The sequence below is a fragment of the Ambystoma mexicanum genome, chromosome 11, assembly GCF_040938575.1.
Source record: "Ambystoma mexicanum isolate Mex_15411 chromosome 11, UKY_AmexF1_1, whole genome shotgun sequence".
NCBI classification, from domain to species: Eukaryota; Metazoa; Chordata; class Amphibia; order Caudata; family Ambystomatidae; genus Ambystoma; species Ambystoma mexicanum.
In genome coordinates this window covers 40,631,748-40,649,727 of record NC_090934.1, presented here as the reverse complement: position 1 = coordinate 40,649,727, position 17,980 = coordinate 40,631,748, and the positions used below count along the sequence as shown (strand labels likewise).

Here is a 17,980-nt window from a genome sequence, read left to right as displayed (position 1 = left end):
AAATTTTAAACGTGTAGAGCAGATTGAGCTTTGAAGACCCAGCTCCTTTCTCTATAAAGGAGGGCTGTGAAGAAAAAAAAACATTTCACCACACAAGGTCTCATATCCACTCACGAAGAAAAAAAAAGTAGCCAGAGTTTGCAGCTAATAAAGGTGCTGCAATTGTCATGCATGCACATTAAAACAGTATAGGTGAAATGAGGTATTGCATGCATGCTTTACTGTGCCCTAAGGTCCCAGCAGCCATAGAACATTGCAAAAATATGGACGGAACATAGGTGTATTAAAGTGCGTGGAAAGTTTGAGGATGAAAAGAAAGTCCTAACTGGATAAAACATTGTATTGGTTTGAATATGAACTGCAAGAAATGTAAACCAGTTGCAGGAAGGAGAAGGGAGCCAGCAAATGATTTCCCATTATCAACCTCTAGCAGAAATGTAAAAAAATAAAATGGTGATGTAATACATTGATGTAGCCAGGCATGAGTGGGGTATTGCCACATTAAAACGTGTAATCGAAAGGGGAGTGAGAATGGGCGAAAAAGATATGAGCTAAAGTAATGCAGGATTAATCTGCAGTGCATCCAATGATCCTGAAATCGGTACTAACACTTTTGTAATGGTGGTGTCCCTTGGAGTGCAGAAAAGCACGCAAATAACACCAGCAACATACTGTAACATACTAGGTCAACTTGTTTCACTGCAACGCAAATGACGGGAATACCAGTTTTCCAGCCTGAATGACCGTAACTCAAAGTGTCACGGCTCATCAGTGTCCATGTGAACGAAACTTGACAAAAATCTACTCGTTTACCAAGATTCAGAACAATACCACCACATGAACATAAAACTCCCACACAAACCTCTAGAATGTGTAAAATACTTTATTTGCATTATTTAAACTGCCAAGGGGAGTGTTTGCTATTTCTGTTGTGGATTTGCAGCGGCACCATTCATTCAGGTCATATGCCCCATTGGCTTCAGGTTGAGGTCTACTATTAAATCCCAATAAAAAAATATATATTTGAATTTTGCAAAAAGCAACAAGTCCATTTTCTAGAACCATTATGTAATGTTAGTTTGTGAGTTTGAAAGAAATCCTAATATTAGACACTAGACAGCATTAGACAACCACTCACCCTTTAAAGTTCAGATGTCAAACACATTTAGCAGATGGGCGAGAGATTTTGCAAATGTACTCTATTTATGCCTTCCCTTAGGAAAAAGAACGACTGCTAAAAATAGACCATTGCCACCATCCCCCAAAACGTTCGTTATTTGTTATATCTGGGTACAGCCCCAAAGCCACCAAGTTAGAAGCAGCCTTTTGGTTTGCATTGGACCTCACCAGTCAAATTCTTCTGATCTGCAAACGGAATGAAAATCAGAAAGAGCACCCGCTCTAGGCAAGGCTCTTCTACCAGACAACAGCAGCACTGAATGGACTTGTACTTTTCGCAGATCACATTGACTGGCATGCACCCTTTAACAGCAACAAGGATCCCAGTGTGCCTCAAAAATAGGGCTTAGCAGCTTTCCCCAGTTACAAATTCTAGCTGTCTGGTGAATTGCATTTCAGCCTCATGCCAGTGTATTTTGTGACTAGGGAAGGATTGAGGGGTAGTATCTGACAGGATCACCGTACAACTGTTTGGAGACAGATACCGGGACCTGCTTAAGAGTCATCCTTTCTGTGGAAGAGCAATTGCCCAAACGTTGGTAGTAAAGGCAGGCATTAAAAAATTCAGAGTACACATTCATCAGTACTAAAGTGTAGCTCTGATTTCAAAGCACTTACGCCAAAGCACTTTAACCAACTTTCAGCAAGAAGGCCTCACTTTTGCATCACCTTTTAGGCAGCAAATTTTTAAAGACTAAAAAGTGTTCATGGGGCAGTTAAGGTAGTACCATTTGAATAATGCATCTTAATTAAAAACACAAGTACAATTACTTAAAAATGCATGATTACTATTTCTGGAATTATCAATGTAATGTTTTATCATTTAGTACATGTCATCAGTGTCTTGAGGTAAGAGGACAGTTGGCGTAATGGTTTGCAACAGACCAGCAAAAAGGAAGGTGCAACAAAGGGTTTGCGCCAGGGAGAACGCTGAGAGTCAGATTGGGACATATTGCACTATTGACAGAGCGAGCTTCAAGGGAGTCGCATGTCAGCACAATGTCTCGATAATAGGAAATAAGGACTTGCAACAGTCCTGCTCTCTTGTGGATATTGAGCCCCAACTACATCATTTGCAAGGACAAACAAGACAAGCATGCATCAAAAACTATAGAAAAAGGGCCAGCAGGAAATGATCCTTGGATGACTACATTGAATTATTTCTTGATACAATGAGGAGCTAGCTGACGTTAGCATAATAAGGCATGCCACAGAAAGCTGCTCGGGACAGTAACCATGAAACCTGAACAGATCTCTTAAAGTTTGAGGGCATTTCAAATGTGCTTTTTTGGACTGGAGCATAAGGTGGCCTGCTCATGTGCAACATTGAAAGACCAACTTTAAACACATTTTAAGAGACACATTCTAACCACAGAACCAACCACATGGTTTGGCACCCAATTCCTCACTTTCGAGCACTGGAAAACATTCAAATGTACATTTACTTCTATGTGAAGAGGCAGTGCAGGAATATTTAGATGCCCCTTCAGGAGTAAACTGACCCACAGTGACAAGTGACCAAAGAAATGTTAGTATCAGTGCCCAAGCACCCAGAAATGGTGGGAAACAATTTACTGAATTGCATAATTGTGGGTCTCCCTTGCCTTCACAGCTATTCTGAGCACACACCTCCCCCTCAAGATGAGGAGTTCCACTGGCCAGGTGACAAATTACCAGTACTGTAAACAACATTAAGACCCAAAGCAAAGACCAAACGCATTTGGACTTCAACATCTCACTGCACTGCCAGAGGAAGGTGCCCGATTAGTTAGGCTTAAGGCTGTCACACTGCACATTTACAGCAGGTACTTTCACTTCGATATGCCAACTTTCGCAAAAAAAGCAGCTACAAAACATGGAAATTGAAATAAAAGGTAATCCCAGTGGGAAATCCATGTGCCCTGCTACAGGGTTCATGTTAGCACGATAACATTCGGCCACCTTCTATGCAACAGTCTCTTCACAGAGACTGAAGAGATGCTTCATGCCAGACACGATGGTTTGGAGACTTTTTTTTCTCCTGGCAGACGTTACACTGCAACTGGAGGAGAAAACATCCTTCACGGATTGTGGTTTTAATGGTTTTATTTTTCGTTAGTTTGTGGTTTTGCTTTACGGTTGCATCACTGATCTTAATTTGAAGCAAAGAGATGGTGCAGCTCCCACAACCTCATCCAATCTGCTGATGTTGCAGGACTCCAAATTCACATTTGCAGGCGTAGCTTCCAAAAAGCTCTGGTAATTCTAGCAGAACTACTGCCCGTCAGCCATCTACTGCAGGCAGCAGTGTCCATTGGTGTCCTTAAAGCGCAGTCTCATCTTGGGTCGGTACTTCTCAAGGTATAGCAGCTGTTTGGAATTGAAGGCCCCCCTTCGTTTTCTGAAAAACAACAAAGACAACTTCTAATATATATATTTAAATATTGAACACATTTCAATTCCGATTAACACTTCTCAGGTTCATAATAAAAGATGAAATCATATCCAATGACTTTGCTTTGATTAGCTCACGAAACGGTGCGACTATAAAGTGGAATTAACAGTCTTGCCACCAGCCCCACAAATAGGTCTAGGAGGGCACGATTTCAGAGTAGTAGTAATATCCACCTTGGGAAAAAATTAAAGGTACTTGCAAACAACTCTACATCCTGAGTATGAGCCTTTGAAAAATGGTGTTAAAGTCCAATCCCAGTGGTGGGTGTGCCACTGGGGTTTGGATGCACTGAACCCTTTGCAAGAATTCTTTCCCCAGCATAATCTGTTGCGAGCAAGAATAGGCGGCCAAGTGTACCTTAATAGAGCCAGAGCCCAATTAGTGCAATAGGTATATTGCAATATCTATGGGTATGGAAATGATTGGCTCAATCTCTTTACACAACATGACTAAACACTTCCCCTTGAGTGGCAGTATCTTTCCAAGCTGCCAGACCCAGAGTTTGAGGCCATGGGTGTGTTAACTGCCTGTGTTATCAGTTATGTTTGGTCTAGATCTCGATAGGTGGTGGAATATCCATTTTCAAGGTGTTTCAAGGAGGGGCATTTTGTGTTCGACTGTTGCGAAAAGGGCAACGGTGGGATTTCCACATCTTCTTAAAAATCTGTGTGTCGATTTCCCCAATCGTGATTTTGTTACCACACTCTGCTTAGGTTGTCCACTAAACAGTTCTCTCCAGAAACACGTGCTTGCAGAAATATACCTCATCCGATGCACCATTTTCATATGTTCTGTGCCAGAATGAGGCAATATGCCCAGAGGTGGTGGACCCACCCTGTGTGGCTAAAGGCCCGCCACCCAAGTTAAAGGTTCTAACGAAGCTCCTCCCCGCTGGTTTATGTATGACATTGCAGTGGTTATTCTAGTCCGAAAAGATAGTAATGTAATTGGAGTTCACCGATTCACTCTGCCTTTTTAGTGTTTAGTGGATGACTTGCTGCTCATTTGTTATTCATCGCATGTCTTTAGTTCTATTTTGTGTTTGGATGTCCTCCATTGGGCTAGTTCTTTCATAGTAATTGTTTGTTTTGTGGTTCTATTTGCCATTTGTTGTATGTTTGAGCACTCCGGTGCCTCTGGGTTTGTGGCGCTATGCAAAGAAATAATTTGTCCCAGTGTCTTTAAGGTGTCGGGATCCATTTTTGCTCTCTCCAGAGCCTCATTTACCGCTACCCTAAATGGGCGAGTCTCCTCCACTGGCTTGTCCAAGAGTAATCTGTGTATCTGTTTTGAAATCAGTACCCCTTAGCCGTGCGTATCTTGATGTAGGCTGCCCTTGCTATTTGTAAACCAACTGTCAGCTGCATCTAGACCATTCTTTCTAATGACATTGGCAAAATTCTTCCCGTCTACTGATTTGATCTAAAGCTCCCTATAATTCTTCAGCGGTCTGCTTGGAAAGGTCCTCCATGTCGTCCCATTGTGACCAGCTATCTGGCCATGAGCACTAGAGCATTCGTGATTCTTGCACTATAGCCTTCCGAGGTAACTGCCTTTTTGGAGAAATCACATATGCACCTACTTCTACTGGTCTGGGGGTATATTCAGTAACTGCCGTTGGCATAGTAGCTCTTGTGTGCAGTAGCTACTACTAAAGAATCAAGGATAGATCGTCCATTTAATTGAGGCAACAAGAGGAACGCAATGAGATACCCGTTTCTCTTCAAGGTCTGGTTCAAAAAAGAATGTTTCATATAATTCGCAACAAAAATCTACATTAACTCATTAGCGAGCACATGCACATTTTCGCTCCTCTGGCTTTATCCAGGCAGTATTTAATAGTCGTTTAATATCCCCATACAGTGCGATTCTTAATATCACTTAGCTCTTCGAATCATAGCCGTTTGTACATTGTGTGCCCTGTTAATCCACAGTCCTTTTTACGAGTGTAATCACACTAAATGCACTTCCAACCACCACGTAGATAACAATAATGGATCCATTCCACTCACTTCTAGCAAATCAATTTTACTCCTGTATCCTGTGGTTGCTGATCCGTTTTTTATCCTGAATGCGGGACACTGCCAGCATGGTTGAAATGTGGAATGAAACAGGAAGGAACAGTGCCGATGAAGAATTCAGATTGGCAGATATGAGAGAGAAAGAGAGAGAAAGAGCAAGAGAGAGAGAAAGAGAGAGGGAAAGAGGGAAAGAGAGAGGGAAAGAGAGAAAGAGAGGGAAAGAGAAAGAGAGGGAAAGAGAGAAAGAGAAAGAGAGGGAAAGAGAAAGAGAGAGAGAGGGAAAGAGAGAAAGAGAGAGAGAGAGGGAAAGAGAGAAAGAGAGAGAGAGGGAAAGAGAGAGAAAGAGAGAGAGAGGGAAAGAGAAAGAGGGAAAGAGAAAGAGAGAGAGAGGGAAAGAGAGAGGGAAAGAGGGAAAGAGGGAAAGAGAGGGAAAGAGAGGGAAAGAGAGGGAAAGAGAGGGAAAGAGAGGGAAAGAGAGGGAAAGAGAGGGAAAGAGAGGGAAAGAGAGGGAAAGAGAGGGAATACATTACTCACCGTAATTGTATTTCTGATGCTTGTATCTGCTTAGATTCACATGCTGTGCATAGGCCGACATCTAGTGGAAGCTGCGGAGTATTACAGTTTGTTTTTCGAAACTCGAAAATGGGCAGACACAGGGCGTGCCAGTAATACTATCCCTACTGTGACGTCCACTGTACCAAAGATCCCTCACGTGTCTAGGATCCTCAGATTGTATTTTTTCTGACATGAGGTAGCATGAGGAGTAGCGCGAGTACAGATAATACAAGCAGATAGATAGAAAGGTAAGACTACAAGCAACCATGCGCCTTCTTTCAGAGGGGAGAAAGGGTGGGTCGCATGTGAATCTAAGCAGATACAAGCATCAGAAATACGATTACGGTGAGTAATGTATCCCTTCTGAGGCTTGTGGAATCTGCTTAGATCACATGCTGTGCATAGATTAGCGAGCAGTACCTGAAGGAAGAGGGATGTGAGAAGGGTCATGAGCAAATAAGTGTCTTAGAACCGCTTGTCCCACTTGTGTATCTGCCTTGGAATGAGTGTCAATGCAGTAATGCTGAGTAAACGTGTGAATAGAGCTCCAAGTAGCTGCTTTGCAAATGGTGTCAAGGGGTACATTTGCAATGAAAGCCAGAGTGGCCCCAATGCCTCTAGTCGAGTGGGCTCTTGGCGTGAAAGGCAGAGTTCTTTCAGAGAGTGAGTAACAGAGCTGGATACAGTTAATAATCCACTTCGAGATGGCACCTTTAGAGACGCAATCCCCCTCTCTGCATGTAGCTACGGAGACAAACAGTTGATCTGTTTTCCTTAGCGGTCTGGTTTTATTTACATAGTAGAGGACCGCCCTACGCACATCTAGGGTGTGTAGTTTCACTTCAGCCGAGCTTTGAGGGTCCTGGAAGAAAGCTGGAAGCTCGATGGACTGATTTACGTGGAATTTAGATATAAACTTAGGTGAGAACCTAGGGTGTGTGCGTAAAACCAGTTCGTCTTTATGGACAGTAAAGAAGGGATCCTGCACTGACAGAGCCTGAATTTCACTGACCCTTCTTATAGATGTAATAGCTACTAAGAAGGCCGTTTTATAAGTCAGGTGTTTGAGACTGCTTTTATGCATGGGCTCGAAAGGGAGGCCCATGAGCTTAGATAGCGCCACATTAAGGTCCCACCCTGGAGGTGGGTTTGAAATAGGAGGGTGAAGTCTCTTTGCACCTTCCATGAAGGCTTTAACTACTGGTACTTTCCACCACAAGACCTTGTTATGGGAAGTGGTGTATGCCGACAGGGCTGCCAGGTGTACTTTCAGTGAGTTAAAAACCAATCCTGCATCTAGCAGGTGGAGCATGTATGTAACAATAGTGGAAGGAGTGCAATCAACTGGGTTGATTTGTCTACTTTGGCACCAGATAACGAATCACTTCCACTTGTCAAAGTAGCAGTGCCTTGTGTTTGGTTTCCTAGATTCCTTTAGGATGTCCATACACCTCTGTGGTAATTTGAGGTGTCCAAACTATGACCTCAGGAGCCATGCTGCCAGGTTCATTGAGTTGGGTTGTTGATGCACTGTTTGACCTTGGTGCTGGGACAGTAGGTTGTACCAGGCTGGAGGTTTGATGGGCTCGCACACCGCCATCCAGCGTAGGTGTGGGAACCACGGTTGTCTTGCCCACATGGGAGCAACTAGGACGAGCGCCATCGACTCTGTTCATCTTGTTGACCGCCTTCCTGGAGAGGAGTTGGTGGAAAAGCGTACGCAAACATCCCTGACCAGTTCATCCACAGGGCGTTCCCCTGGGAGTCTGGTTGGGGGAACCTGGATGCAAATCCTGGGCATTGTCTGTTTTCGCTTGTGGCGAAAACGTCTATAGTGGGGAAACCCCACTGAGAGAAGAAATCTTCTACGGCCTCTCTGTGTAGAACCCATTCGTATTCCTCTGGGAGGGGGAGTCTGCTCAGAGCATCCGCTAGGGAATTGAGCTTCCCTGGAACATGTTGCGATGACAGGAAGATTTTACGTCCGAGTGCCCATATCCAGATTTTCTGGGCAAGCTTGGACAGATTTGGCGACCGAGTCCCTCCTTGCTTGAAGAACATGGCTGTAGTGCTGTCCGTCCGGATTTGCACTGACAGATTTAACAAGTAGGGCTTGACTGCTTGAAGTGCTCTGAATACTGCCAGAAGCTCTAACAGGTTGATGTGATTCTTGGCCACTGAGTGCGACCAGAGACCCTGAACTGTGTGGTGGAGATGGTGAGCTCCCCACCCCGTTAGGCATGCATCGGTTGCGAGTACCGCCTGTATCTCGGGATCGTAAAAGGGTTTCCCCTTGGACAGATTCTCTTGTCCACCAGTGAAGGCTTTGTAAAAGTGTTGGCGAAACGACCACTAGATCGTCCCACTGACCACTTGCCTGAGACCACTACTTCGCCACCCATTCTTGCATGGGACGCAGGCGCACGTGGGGGACCAGGTAAATGCATGATGCCATCATGCCCAGCAAACGCATTGCTTTGCGTACCGTTAACTGGTGACCGGACTGATCTTGCGGAATTTGCAGCAGTATATTCTGAATTCTTTCCTCGGAAGGAAAGGTCTACCCCCCTTGAGCGCCTAGGATAGCTCCTAGGAACTGTTTGGATGCGCTTGGCACGAGAATTGACTTTCTCGTTTATTGAGAAACCCAATTCGAAAAGGAGGTCGATTGTCCTTTGAATGTTTGCTCTGCAAACCTGGACTGGTTCATCTCCCCCGTGATGAACCAGTCCAGGTAAGGGTACACCGGGATTGCCCTCCCTGCATAGGTGTGCTGCCGCTACCGCCAGTACCTTGGTGAATACCCTTGGAGCCGAAGCTATCCCGAAGGGCAGTACCTTGAACTGGTAGTGCCAACAGTCCACCTTGAAGCGCAAGTACTTTGTGCGCTGGGAACATGGAAATATGAAAATAGGCATCTTTCATGTCCAATGTTGCCATGTAATCCCCTTTTTTAGGAGGGGGGGGGGATTACCTCCTGGAGAGTAGTCATGCTAAACTTTTGGGGCTTGACCTACTTGTTTGCAGGCCGCAAGTCCAATACTGGGCGCATTGTCAAATCTTTTTTTGGCACAAGGAATTAAGTTGAATAAATACCCTGGCCTGAGCAATAGGCCTCCTTTCTCCCACTAACTCTTCGGCGAAGTCCCTCTCCTCTTGAGCACCCTGGGTGTCAATGTGGAAATGTTCAGCTGCTCGAGACAGCACTTCATTCAGGAGAGGTTGGTTGTCGACAGGGGAGTCGGTAACCGGGGGTTCCTTCTCTACCGGGGAATCTACTATGTAGGTTTCTGGGTCGTCCTCATCATCCCCATAGTAGCCCGTACCAGTTTGTTCTTCAGACATTCCCAAATCTGGATCCTCACAAAAGGATGTCTCTCCTTGATAGTGAGAGTAGGGCTGTACATCGAAGGGGTCCGAAGACCGTGTTGGTGTTTCAAACCGGGACTTTTTACTTGGAGGCATAGGATCCTTACAGCCTGAGGGTGCTGACCCGTCGGGAGTCTGAGAGAAAGTGTTCAGGGTTTTTTGCGTAAAAATCTGCCAATGATCATTGACATGACCCTGTCTATGTCATCACTAGACCATTCTCTAGAACTGGGGATGACCCTTACTGGAAGTTTCTCTGACTTATCCTGACTAGACTTGGTGGTCTGAGTAGGAGTTTTTGTGATAGCAGAAGACTGGTATGTCTGAGGAGTGGAGTGTCTTAAAGGTGTGGAAGTAGGCAGAGGCTGCCTCTGTTGTTTTTCCCCCCTCCCCGTGAGTGGAAGAGTTGTTTTCCCTGTTTTTTTGCTCCTACGGAGCCTTTCAACGCCTGGCGTCGAAGTTCGGGGGTAGTGTCCCTATCCGAGTGTGGAGGTAGGGGTTCGGGAGCCGCCGTAATGCGGTCTGCGGGCGCCGACTCCTGGAGTGCGGTCTGGGGATGCAAGTCTGCTTCGTCCTCCGACGATCGAACTTCTTGGCGAGCGAGGCACTCTTGGCAACAGTGGATGATTGCCTGGAGTCATGCGGCGATCGTGATCGATTACGCCGATTCTGACCATTCTCTATGTGCCTCTTTCCAAGAACTCGACGTGTGCGTCGAGGTCCGATTGGGCTTCATGTGTTTTGTGGAAGTGCTGTGGGAAGCGCTTGTGTCGCCGGGGGTCTTCCCCATAGCCGCCCTGCCGGACGACCTTCCGAGGTCAGGACTTGCGCTTGGCTGTCTTTCAACGCCATAATGCCCTCGCCGCCCGAAAGCACGGCGTCGCTGCCATAGCTGAAGACGCCCTCCGCTGCCATGGCCTCTTGACGTCTGGCGTAGTGGGCCCAACGCTTGATCGAACGGCTTTAAGTGTTTTGGGTTTAAACCTACTACACGCTCTGCAGTTCACCTCGGGGTGGTCCCTCGGCAAGCAGACATTGCACGTAGCGTGCCTGTCGACCCAAGGGTATTTGCGGTTGCACTTGGGGCAGAATTGGGAAGGGGTACCCTCCATACGCACCTTATGGCAGCGGGCTTGTAAGTGTAGGAATATATAAGAATGTACCTATATACCAAAAGAGTGTAGAGTATGTCCACCCCCCACTCTCCCTACTTGCAGGGCCGAGGCAAGCGGCCTTCCAAGGCCGGGCCGCGGCCAGAGGCCTTCCTAGGCCCAAATCTGTTGCGCAGCTGTCGACGGACGAATTCTTCTCCGGGCCGGCGTCGAGTGTGGAAGCGGTGACTCGACGTTGGGGTGGAGAAATGGGTAAATTTAACAATATTTACCAAAAGTATGGCTAAGGCCAGGGAACTCCGCGAAATGCTTCCGACCAGTATGGCGGAAAAAAACAATCTGAGGGTCCTAGAAGCGTGAGGGATCATGGGTACAGTGGACGTCCCACTAGGGATAGCATTACTGGCACGCCCTGTGTGGACACCCTTTTTCGAGTTTCGAAAAACAAACTAATACTACGCAGCTTCCACTAGATGTCGGCCTATGCACAGCATGTGATCTAAGCAGATTCCACAAGCCTCAGATACATATACATATATACACACACATACATACAGGGTTGCTTGTAACAAGGTATCAGCTAACCACAGGATACATGAGTACAATTGATTTCCTAGAACCGAGTAGAATGGATCCATTATGGTTATAATCTATGTGGTGGTTGGAAGTACATTTAGTGAGATAACTAAAAAAGGACTGGATTAATAGGGCACAATGTAAAAAAACGGCCACAATTAGGACTATGCTTATTTTGATTTTGTGCTTACAGGAGCCAAGTAATATTGTTAAGAATTGCACTGTGTAGCGATATTGAACGACCTATAAATACTGCCTGGATAAAGCCTTGATTAGTGATACATTTGCACATGCTCGCTAATGAGTCAATGTAGGTTTTTGTTGAGATAATCATATAAAGACATGCATTACTTACCGTAATAGCATTTCTGATAATTGTATCTGCTTAGATTCACATACTGTGCATATAGTCCGACATCCAGTGGTAACCGCAGAGTATTGCATCTGGTCTTTCAGGGACCTATGGGACGTCGTCATAGGTGTGTCTAACACTACATGTCACAGATAGTGTTAGACACGCCTATGCCAACGTCCCCTTTCGGTCCCCGAAAGACAAGATGCAATACTCTGCGGTTATCGCTGTATGTCGACTATATGCACAGTATGTGATTCTAAGCAGATTAACAAGCATCAGAAACTATTTTTTGAACTACAGCATATGGAATGGCCTGGATTTTATTTAAATATTTGACAACGGTTGCTTCAAAGTGCAACAACGCCCAGACTATAGTATTTAAAGTGGTTACGTTATTTGGAAGTAGTCAAGTACTAATATCGAACTCATCAAGTCCAATTACAGTTTGGTAACGGGGCACTCCTAACATCAAACAGTTCCATTGGATCCAAATCTTCTATAAAGTGTACCGCCTCAGTCAGTTTCTCAGCCAGTATTCCAGAGCACTGTGCTCCTCTGGTGGCTAGATCTGTGAGCAGGAATGGGTCTCCCGAAGGAGAGGACACGGGTGGATCCTCATCTGGGGAGGCCACTATGAAATCTGGATCGATGTAGGTCTACATGAATCGGTCAGTGCTTTGTAGAACTTACGGGCTACGCGTGTCCTATTGTTAAGGTTTGTCTGGCCGTGGAGTCTCTCCTTTTGCGTTGGAATTTGCTCTTGCAGCAGAGAAGATGGTCTGTTCATAGTTGTCTATGAAGGGGAGGTAGCCTTAAGATGGCTGTTATGACCAGGTGTGCTCTGAGCTTACGTGGCAGTCTCCATACTGTTTGAACTGGTTTAGGCCAGTGTAGGTCCCAGAGCTCTTTCACTTCCTGTAGGGGCGCGTTCTAGACTTGAGTGGCCTCCAACTGATTAACCATAGGATGTGTTTGCCCCCAGCCCAGTCTCTGGTTAGTGGCTGGCTGGCCTTTAACATGCCCTTTTGTACTGGAATAAAGGCCCTCCCTGGCCCTGGCTACCCTCTTGCTGTTTTTGCTCATCTACATGAAAGGTCGGATGACCAGAATGTTTTTCCTGCAGTTTTAAACCCTTCCTGGTCCATACTGGCTGGGTACAGTGGTTTAGGCTCATCCTGGATTGGATGTTTGTCTATGGAAGTTCAGTCTGGGCTTCCGTATTTCTGCCTCCCCATATCTGCCTGATTGAGCCTTCCATGCTGGATGAGTTTTCTGGGCAGTATATATTGCAGCATCCTGATTTCCTGCCAGGATCATCTGCTTTGTGGTGGGCTACTGCCCCTGTAAACTGTACCTAAAAAAGAAGCCCTGAACAGCGTCGGTTCATGGCACTGAAGCGGTTTGAGCGGTTTTCACCAAAAAGGAACATGCAATGACATTGCTGGGTCTTGGAGTGGGTAATTAGTATAGATACTCCTTCAGCATTGACTCTGCAGAGGCACAGCCGCCTTTCCCATACACAGTGGGGTCTGTCTCTGCTCCATCTACTTTTGGGGCTTCTGGCTCATCTTCAGACCACTGGATCCTGTCATTTGGGTCTATTCTGGCCTTCCCTGGCGTTTGCTGCAGAATTAGCACCTGTAGGGTAGAATCGGCTTAGTGGCATTGAAGAGGATGGCCCATTGACTTTCCTCCCACAGATTCATGTGAAACTTTCAACCAGTGCAAAAAATCTCCTAAATAGACTGATGATATTTACCTGCCCCTTGAGACACTTCCTGTGCCCACAAGGGGGCCAAGAACTAGAATTGATTTTGAATGCATTCCTAAACTCCTGCTCTGCATTGCTCTCTTGCTACAGTGTAATCCAGTCATCACATTTTGTTGACTAACTATTTTCCTACAGAGTACTGCAAAGATAACCATTACTAAACATAATTCTTGGGAGGTCTTTGGCTGTGATTTTAATAATAATTTGGCATTTATATAGCGCTACGAACCCTGAGGTATCTGAGCGCTGCTTATTATTACCCACGGTGTGTGGCGCTCATTTATCGACCTCGGAAGGATGAAAGGCTGAGTTTGGCCCTGCCGGGATTCGAACCTGCGTTAGCAGGCTCTGCACGGATGTCAAAGCAAGCGCTCTACTCGCTGTGCCACTTGACCGTCAATTTGAAATGTCTACACTCCAGCACCAGGTTTAATTATGTGTGCATTTGTATTATTTTTAACAATAGGTTCTAGAGTGTCAAAGTTAATGTGTTGCATAATGTTGTCCTAAGAGATTTTCAGGATTGTATAGCTGCTGGTTATAAGGTCTGGTTCCGTTTCCCCCCTATCTCAAAACTGTGTGTTCTGTTCTGACCACTAGATCTAGGACCACCAACATACCCACAGTGGGTTTTGCCTTCATGGCACCACCATTAATTGGGAGGGCACACCAGGGATTTTAATTGCATTGCAAGGATGCACGGTCCAATTGTTTCCCCCTTTTAGACTGTTTTTATAGCACTGGGCGTTTTAAAAACTGCAAATATTTTCCAAGTACTTGACCTAACCAATCCATAGGTGCAACAGTGTGCATGGCAATATTACTTTCGTGGTTATAGCCTTTCTGTGGCTTGTATCTGCCAAGTCACATGCTTTTCATAGGCCATTTAGCGGTTAGTGCAGAGAATGCAATCTTGTTTTTTGGGAGTTACAAAAAGGGGGCACTGACAAGGACATTCCTGTCCCACTATCACCATCTCCAAACTATGTGTAGTGCAAGACTGACCCACACCTTGGTTTCAAGGCTTTCCCTTAGATGCCCAAATCCCACAGGGGTATGTGGCAGAGAAGCCAATGGTTCACTCAGGAGGGGACCCTTCAATAGTGCACAATGTAATGTCAACTCACTAGTGTGGGTAGGTCTCTAGCCTACACATACAGCTTAGAAAAATTCTTCCACAAGTTCCTCCCAAACTCGCATCTCAGAAGCCATGAATCAACCAACCGACGCCAATTTATCTTTGCTTAAACCCCTACATTTCTTAAGGCTTGTATGTGGTAATTTGGCAAATGCATAGTAAGGAGGGCCAAATGCCAAGCAAAAAAGATTAAGCATGGTGGAAGATCAGAAAAAAAGCAAAGGGGTGGAGGAGTCAAATCTCATGTTTCCGCAGAGAGTTAGAAAATAAATGCAATGTATATAATTAATGAACTGTTATTCACTGGCAGAGTTACCTGCTCTTGGGCACAAATCAGGCCCTATGCAATTACCTTGCAGTAGTAACACTACCCTCCCGTACATAACTACTAGAGCTCCACAGGCAAGTAAAAAGTGGTAGCTAAAAACTTAATAGGACATTTTGCACACAGCATACTCATCAAATCCGCAGCCCCACCCTACTCCATAAAACCTACAAAGATGGCCACCACGGACATAGCAACAGGTTCCCCTTTCTAGATCCATGGTGGCAGCAAATTATCTGATCTGCTGAGGACAGAATAGATGACAGCATATATGGTGGGGGGAAGAGAGGTGAGGTTATTGTCATCGGATGACTACAAGTCAACGCAGTAGCAAAGAAAGGCTTTTACCACCTGCGACTAATCGAAGGGATACTCCCCCTTACCCACACAGAACCCTTGCAATCATCTCCTTGGTATGATCAAGAATAGACTAACCAAACCGTCTCGACCTTGGAATGCCAGAATGTTTCAAAACTGCAGCAAGACTACTCCCAAGACTAAAGAGACCACATCACACTGGCCCTGAGAAGCCTACACTGGCTTCCAGTATAAAAACGCATCAACTTCAAAGCCCTCTGCATCGCTCACAAATCCCTACATGGACAAGCAGCCGAATACAAGAACAGATCACCACCCAACTTTCTGAAACTAGACTATTCAACTCACTGAGAACATTAAAGACAGGCACCTCCCACAACCCCCATGACAATCACGGGACGGGACAATACAGAAGCTGGAACCAATAATAAAACAACCACACTGTACTAACTACCTACCCCGGCTCCTCTCCAGCATACATCCCACATACCACACACGCTTAACAGGCCAGCTTTACTAAACACAACCTACACATCCACCAAAATAACAAACTGGACAGACAACCCAGACGTTGCCCCTCCAAACACAACAGTGCGCACAATCCTAGCACACGCACATATACCAGTTGCTCTTGGTTCTGCAACCACCAACAGATTAGCACAACCTCTATCCTATCCCTCCTCCCTCACTAACTAAACCCACTTTCTTACAGAGCCATGTAAGCGCCTGGAGACCAAGCAAATAGCGGTGCATGGTATAAAACATTAAGACCCCCCTTTCATAAATGCTCAATGCCAAAATGTCCCCTTGAAAAAGTCACCAGGCAGGAGATACCCCGCCCCCCCTCCTTATAAGCCTTCTGAACATTCTAGGACTGGTATTAAGTACAATTTAAACCCCAATCCTAGAATATTTGGGGGAAAGTGCTTCATTTTTGTGGGGGTGGGAATGTCTCACCCACTGGGCGACCTTTTCCAAGGCAACCATCGCTGGATGCCCAAAATTATAGCACAACTATGTGCTTTTGATGAAATGGTCCACCCTCGGGACCAGCCCTGCAGTGGGCTCGAGCAGGATCAAAAGCCACACAGGCATTTATGACATCTCTAGGAACAAACAGCAGGCATAGGTGGATTTTTATCTGTAAGCACCTTGGACACACATTTTCAAAATAGTTTAACAGTCCAAATAGTGCCATGTTAAAAACTTAAAATACAAGTCATGCCATGGGGGCGGCTTGGGTCTCAGTTTCACAACAGCAATTCATATTTTAGAGTCGGCTCTGAGCAGGGGGTATCTATTACAGGGCTGCTGTGTATTCACTGTGTCCCCACAACTGTCATTGAACAATGGCCACCAGCCTATACTAAAACTCCAGCAGGAAGGACAACTTCCTCCTAGGGCATGGAAACCACCCCCATGCTGTGCTCTGGGAACCAGTGCTTCGACGGCAGCACTGAAAGCAGCACTTCTGTTAGGGTGTGGTTCATGGAGTCCTTTTGAAGTCGGACTCGGAATGGGGGTGTTGGGGGGGGAATTCTCAGTAACGTGCCAATTCCCTCCACCTTAGAGACCCCCCCCAGCAACTTAACAGGGTTTGGGGGACTTTTTTTTACCTAGAGAGCGAGACCATTTTTTACCCCACTCATGTATTTGAATGTGATTTCTGAACTCCTCTTTTGATTATAGACTCTGACAAACTCCATAGGCATCATTTGAAACTAGAACAGCACATTGAACACCATGGCCTATACTCAAGATTTCTACTACTCTAAATGCCATCATGTCACATTATCTAGAGCGAACCACATGAATGCCTGCCCAGTATACATAGCACTGATTGACATGCCTGCCGCTTTCGACTCGGATCTAAATATTTTATGGACCAAGTGGGCGAAGCTGGGAATACCACCTCAATTAATATATTGGTTTGTACAACTCCATACTGGTACATCCTATAGAATAAGGATCACAGCTGAAGGTGGGCCCACTGACCCAATAAAAACCTTTCTTGTACTGAAGCAGGGTTGTAACTTAGCTGCTACGCTCTTCAATCTTTATATCGCTGATTTGGACCACTTAAGGAGTGAGAAAAACCTTTTTTCAATTAAATTTGGTGCGTCACATCTTCAATGGTTGGCATTTGCTGATATTATCTTTGACCCTACACCAGCTGGGCTACAAACTAAATTGAACTTATTTGAGGAATTTGCTAGAGCCCACAACCTCAGTCCAAATCTAAGACGGCTATGAGATTTGCTTTAAAAAATAGGTCTAAACATTATCATTGGCAAATACTAAATACACCTATACCGTTGATTACTGACACCAGTTACCTAGGATACTGTATCTCGGATAAAAATTCAATTAAGTTTTGGGCTGAACAATCAAACCTTAAGGCTAGACCGCTTCTTCCACAGTTAAAAATAATCTTAGCGAAATATTCTTTGGCCCACTTGATAGTTTTCTATAACCTAAAGGTTGAAAGTGTTCTACTTTACTCTTTGGACATCTGCTTATTGGACATGAATACATTTCTAGACTAACTGCAAGGACGGCTGCTGAAATCGGCAATGCATTTTCCATCGGCACTGCCTAATGGTATAATTAGACAAAAACTCAGTCTGATCTCACTCTCTTCAAGAAGGCAAATGAGAACTGTCGAACTATGCTAAAATGAGCCACCCCACTACTAATTCCCTATATCAGGATTTGAACACTAATCTATCTTTGAATAACGTCCTCTCACTTTTTATCAACGAGAAATGCAGGCGATTCTTGTTGTGAATAGACACTCGATTTGTGTTTAAGACCAGGATATGCAAAG

At 45.3% G+C, this 17,980-nt stretch overlaps 1 protein-coding gene across 3 annotated transcripts in view; it reads right to left on the bottom strand.

The window, feature by feature from the left end:
* Positions 1 to 865: 865 nt before the first annotated feature.
* The window catches only part of PTP4A2 (protein tyrosine phosphatase 4A2), a 377,282-nt gene continuing 360,167 nt past the window's right edge, over positions 866 to 17,980 (bottom strand). For 2 of the 3 annotated variants that reach the window (XM_069622499.1, XM_069622498.1), the window contains one exon: positions 866 to 3,559. In XM_069622499.1, coding sequence (XP_069478600.1) covers positions 3,451 to 3,559 — 109 coding nt within the window. In that variant the 3' untranslated portion in view covers positions 866 to 3,450. The remainder of the gene's footprint in view (positions 3,560 to 17,980) is intronic. The other variant, XM_069622500.1, reaches the window with a different exon arrangement.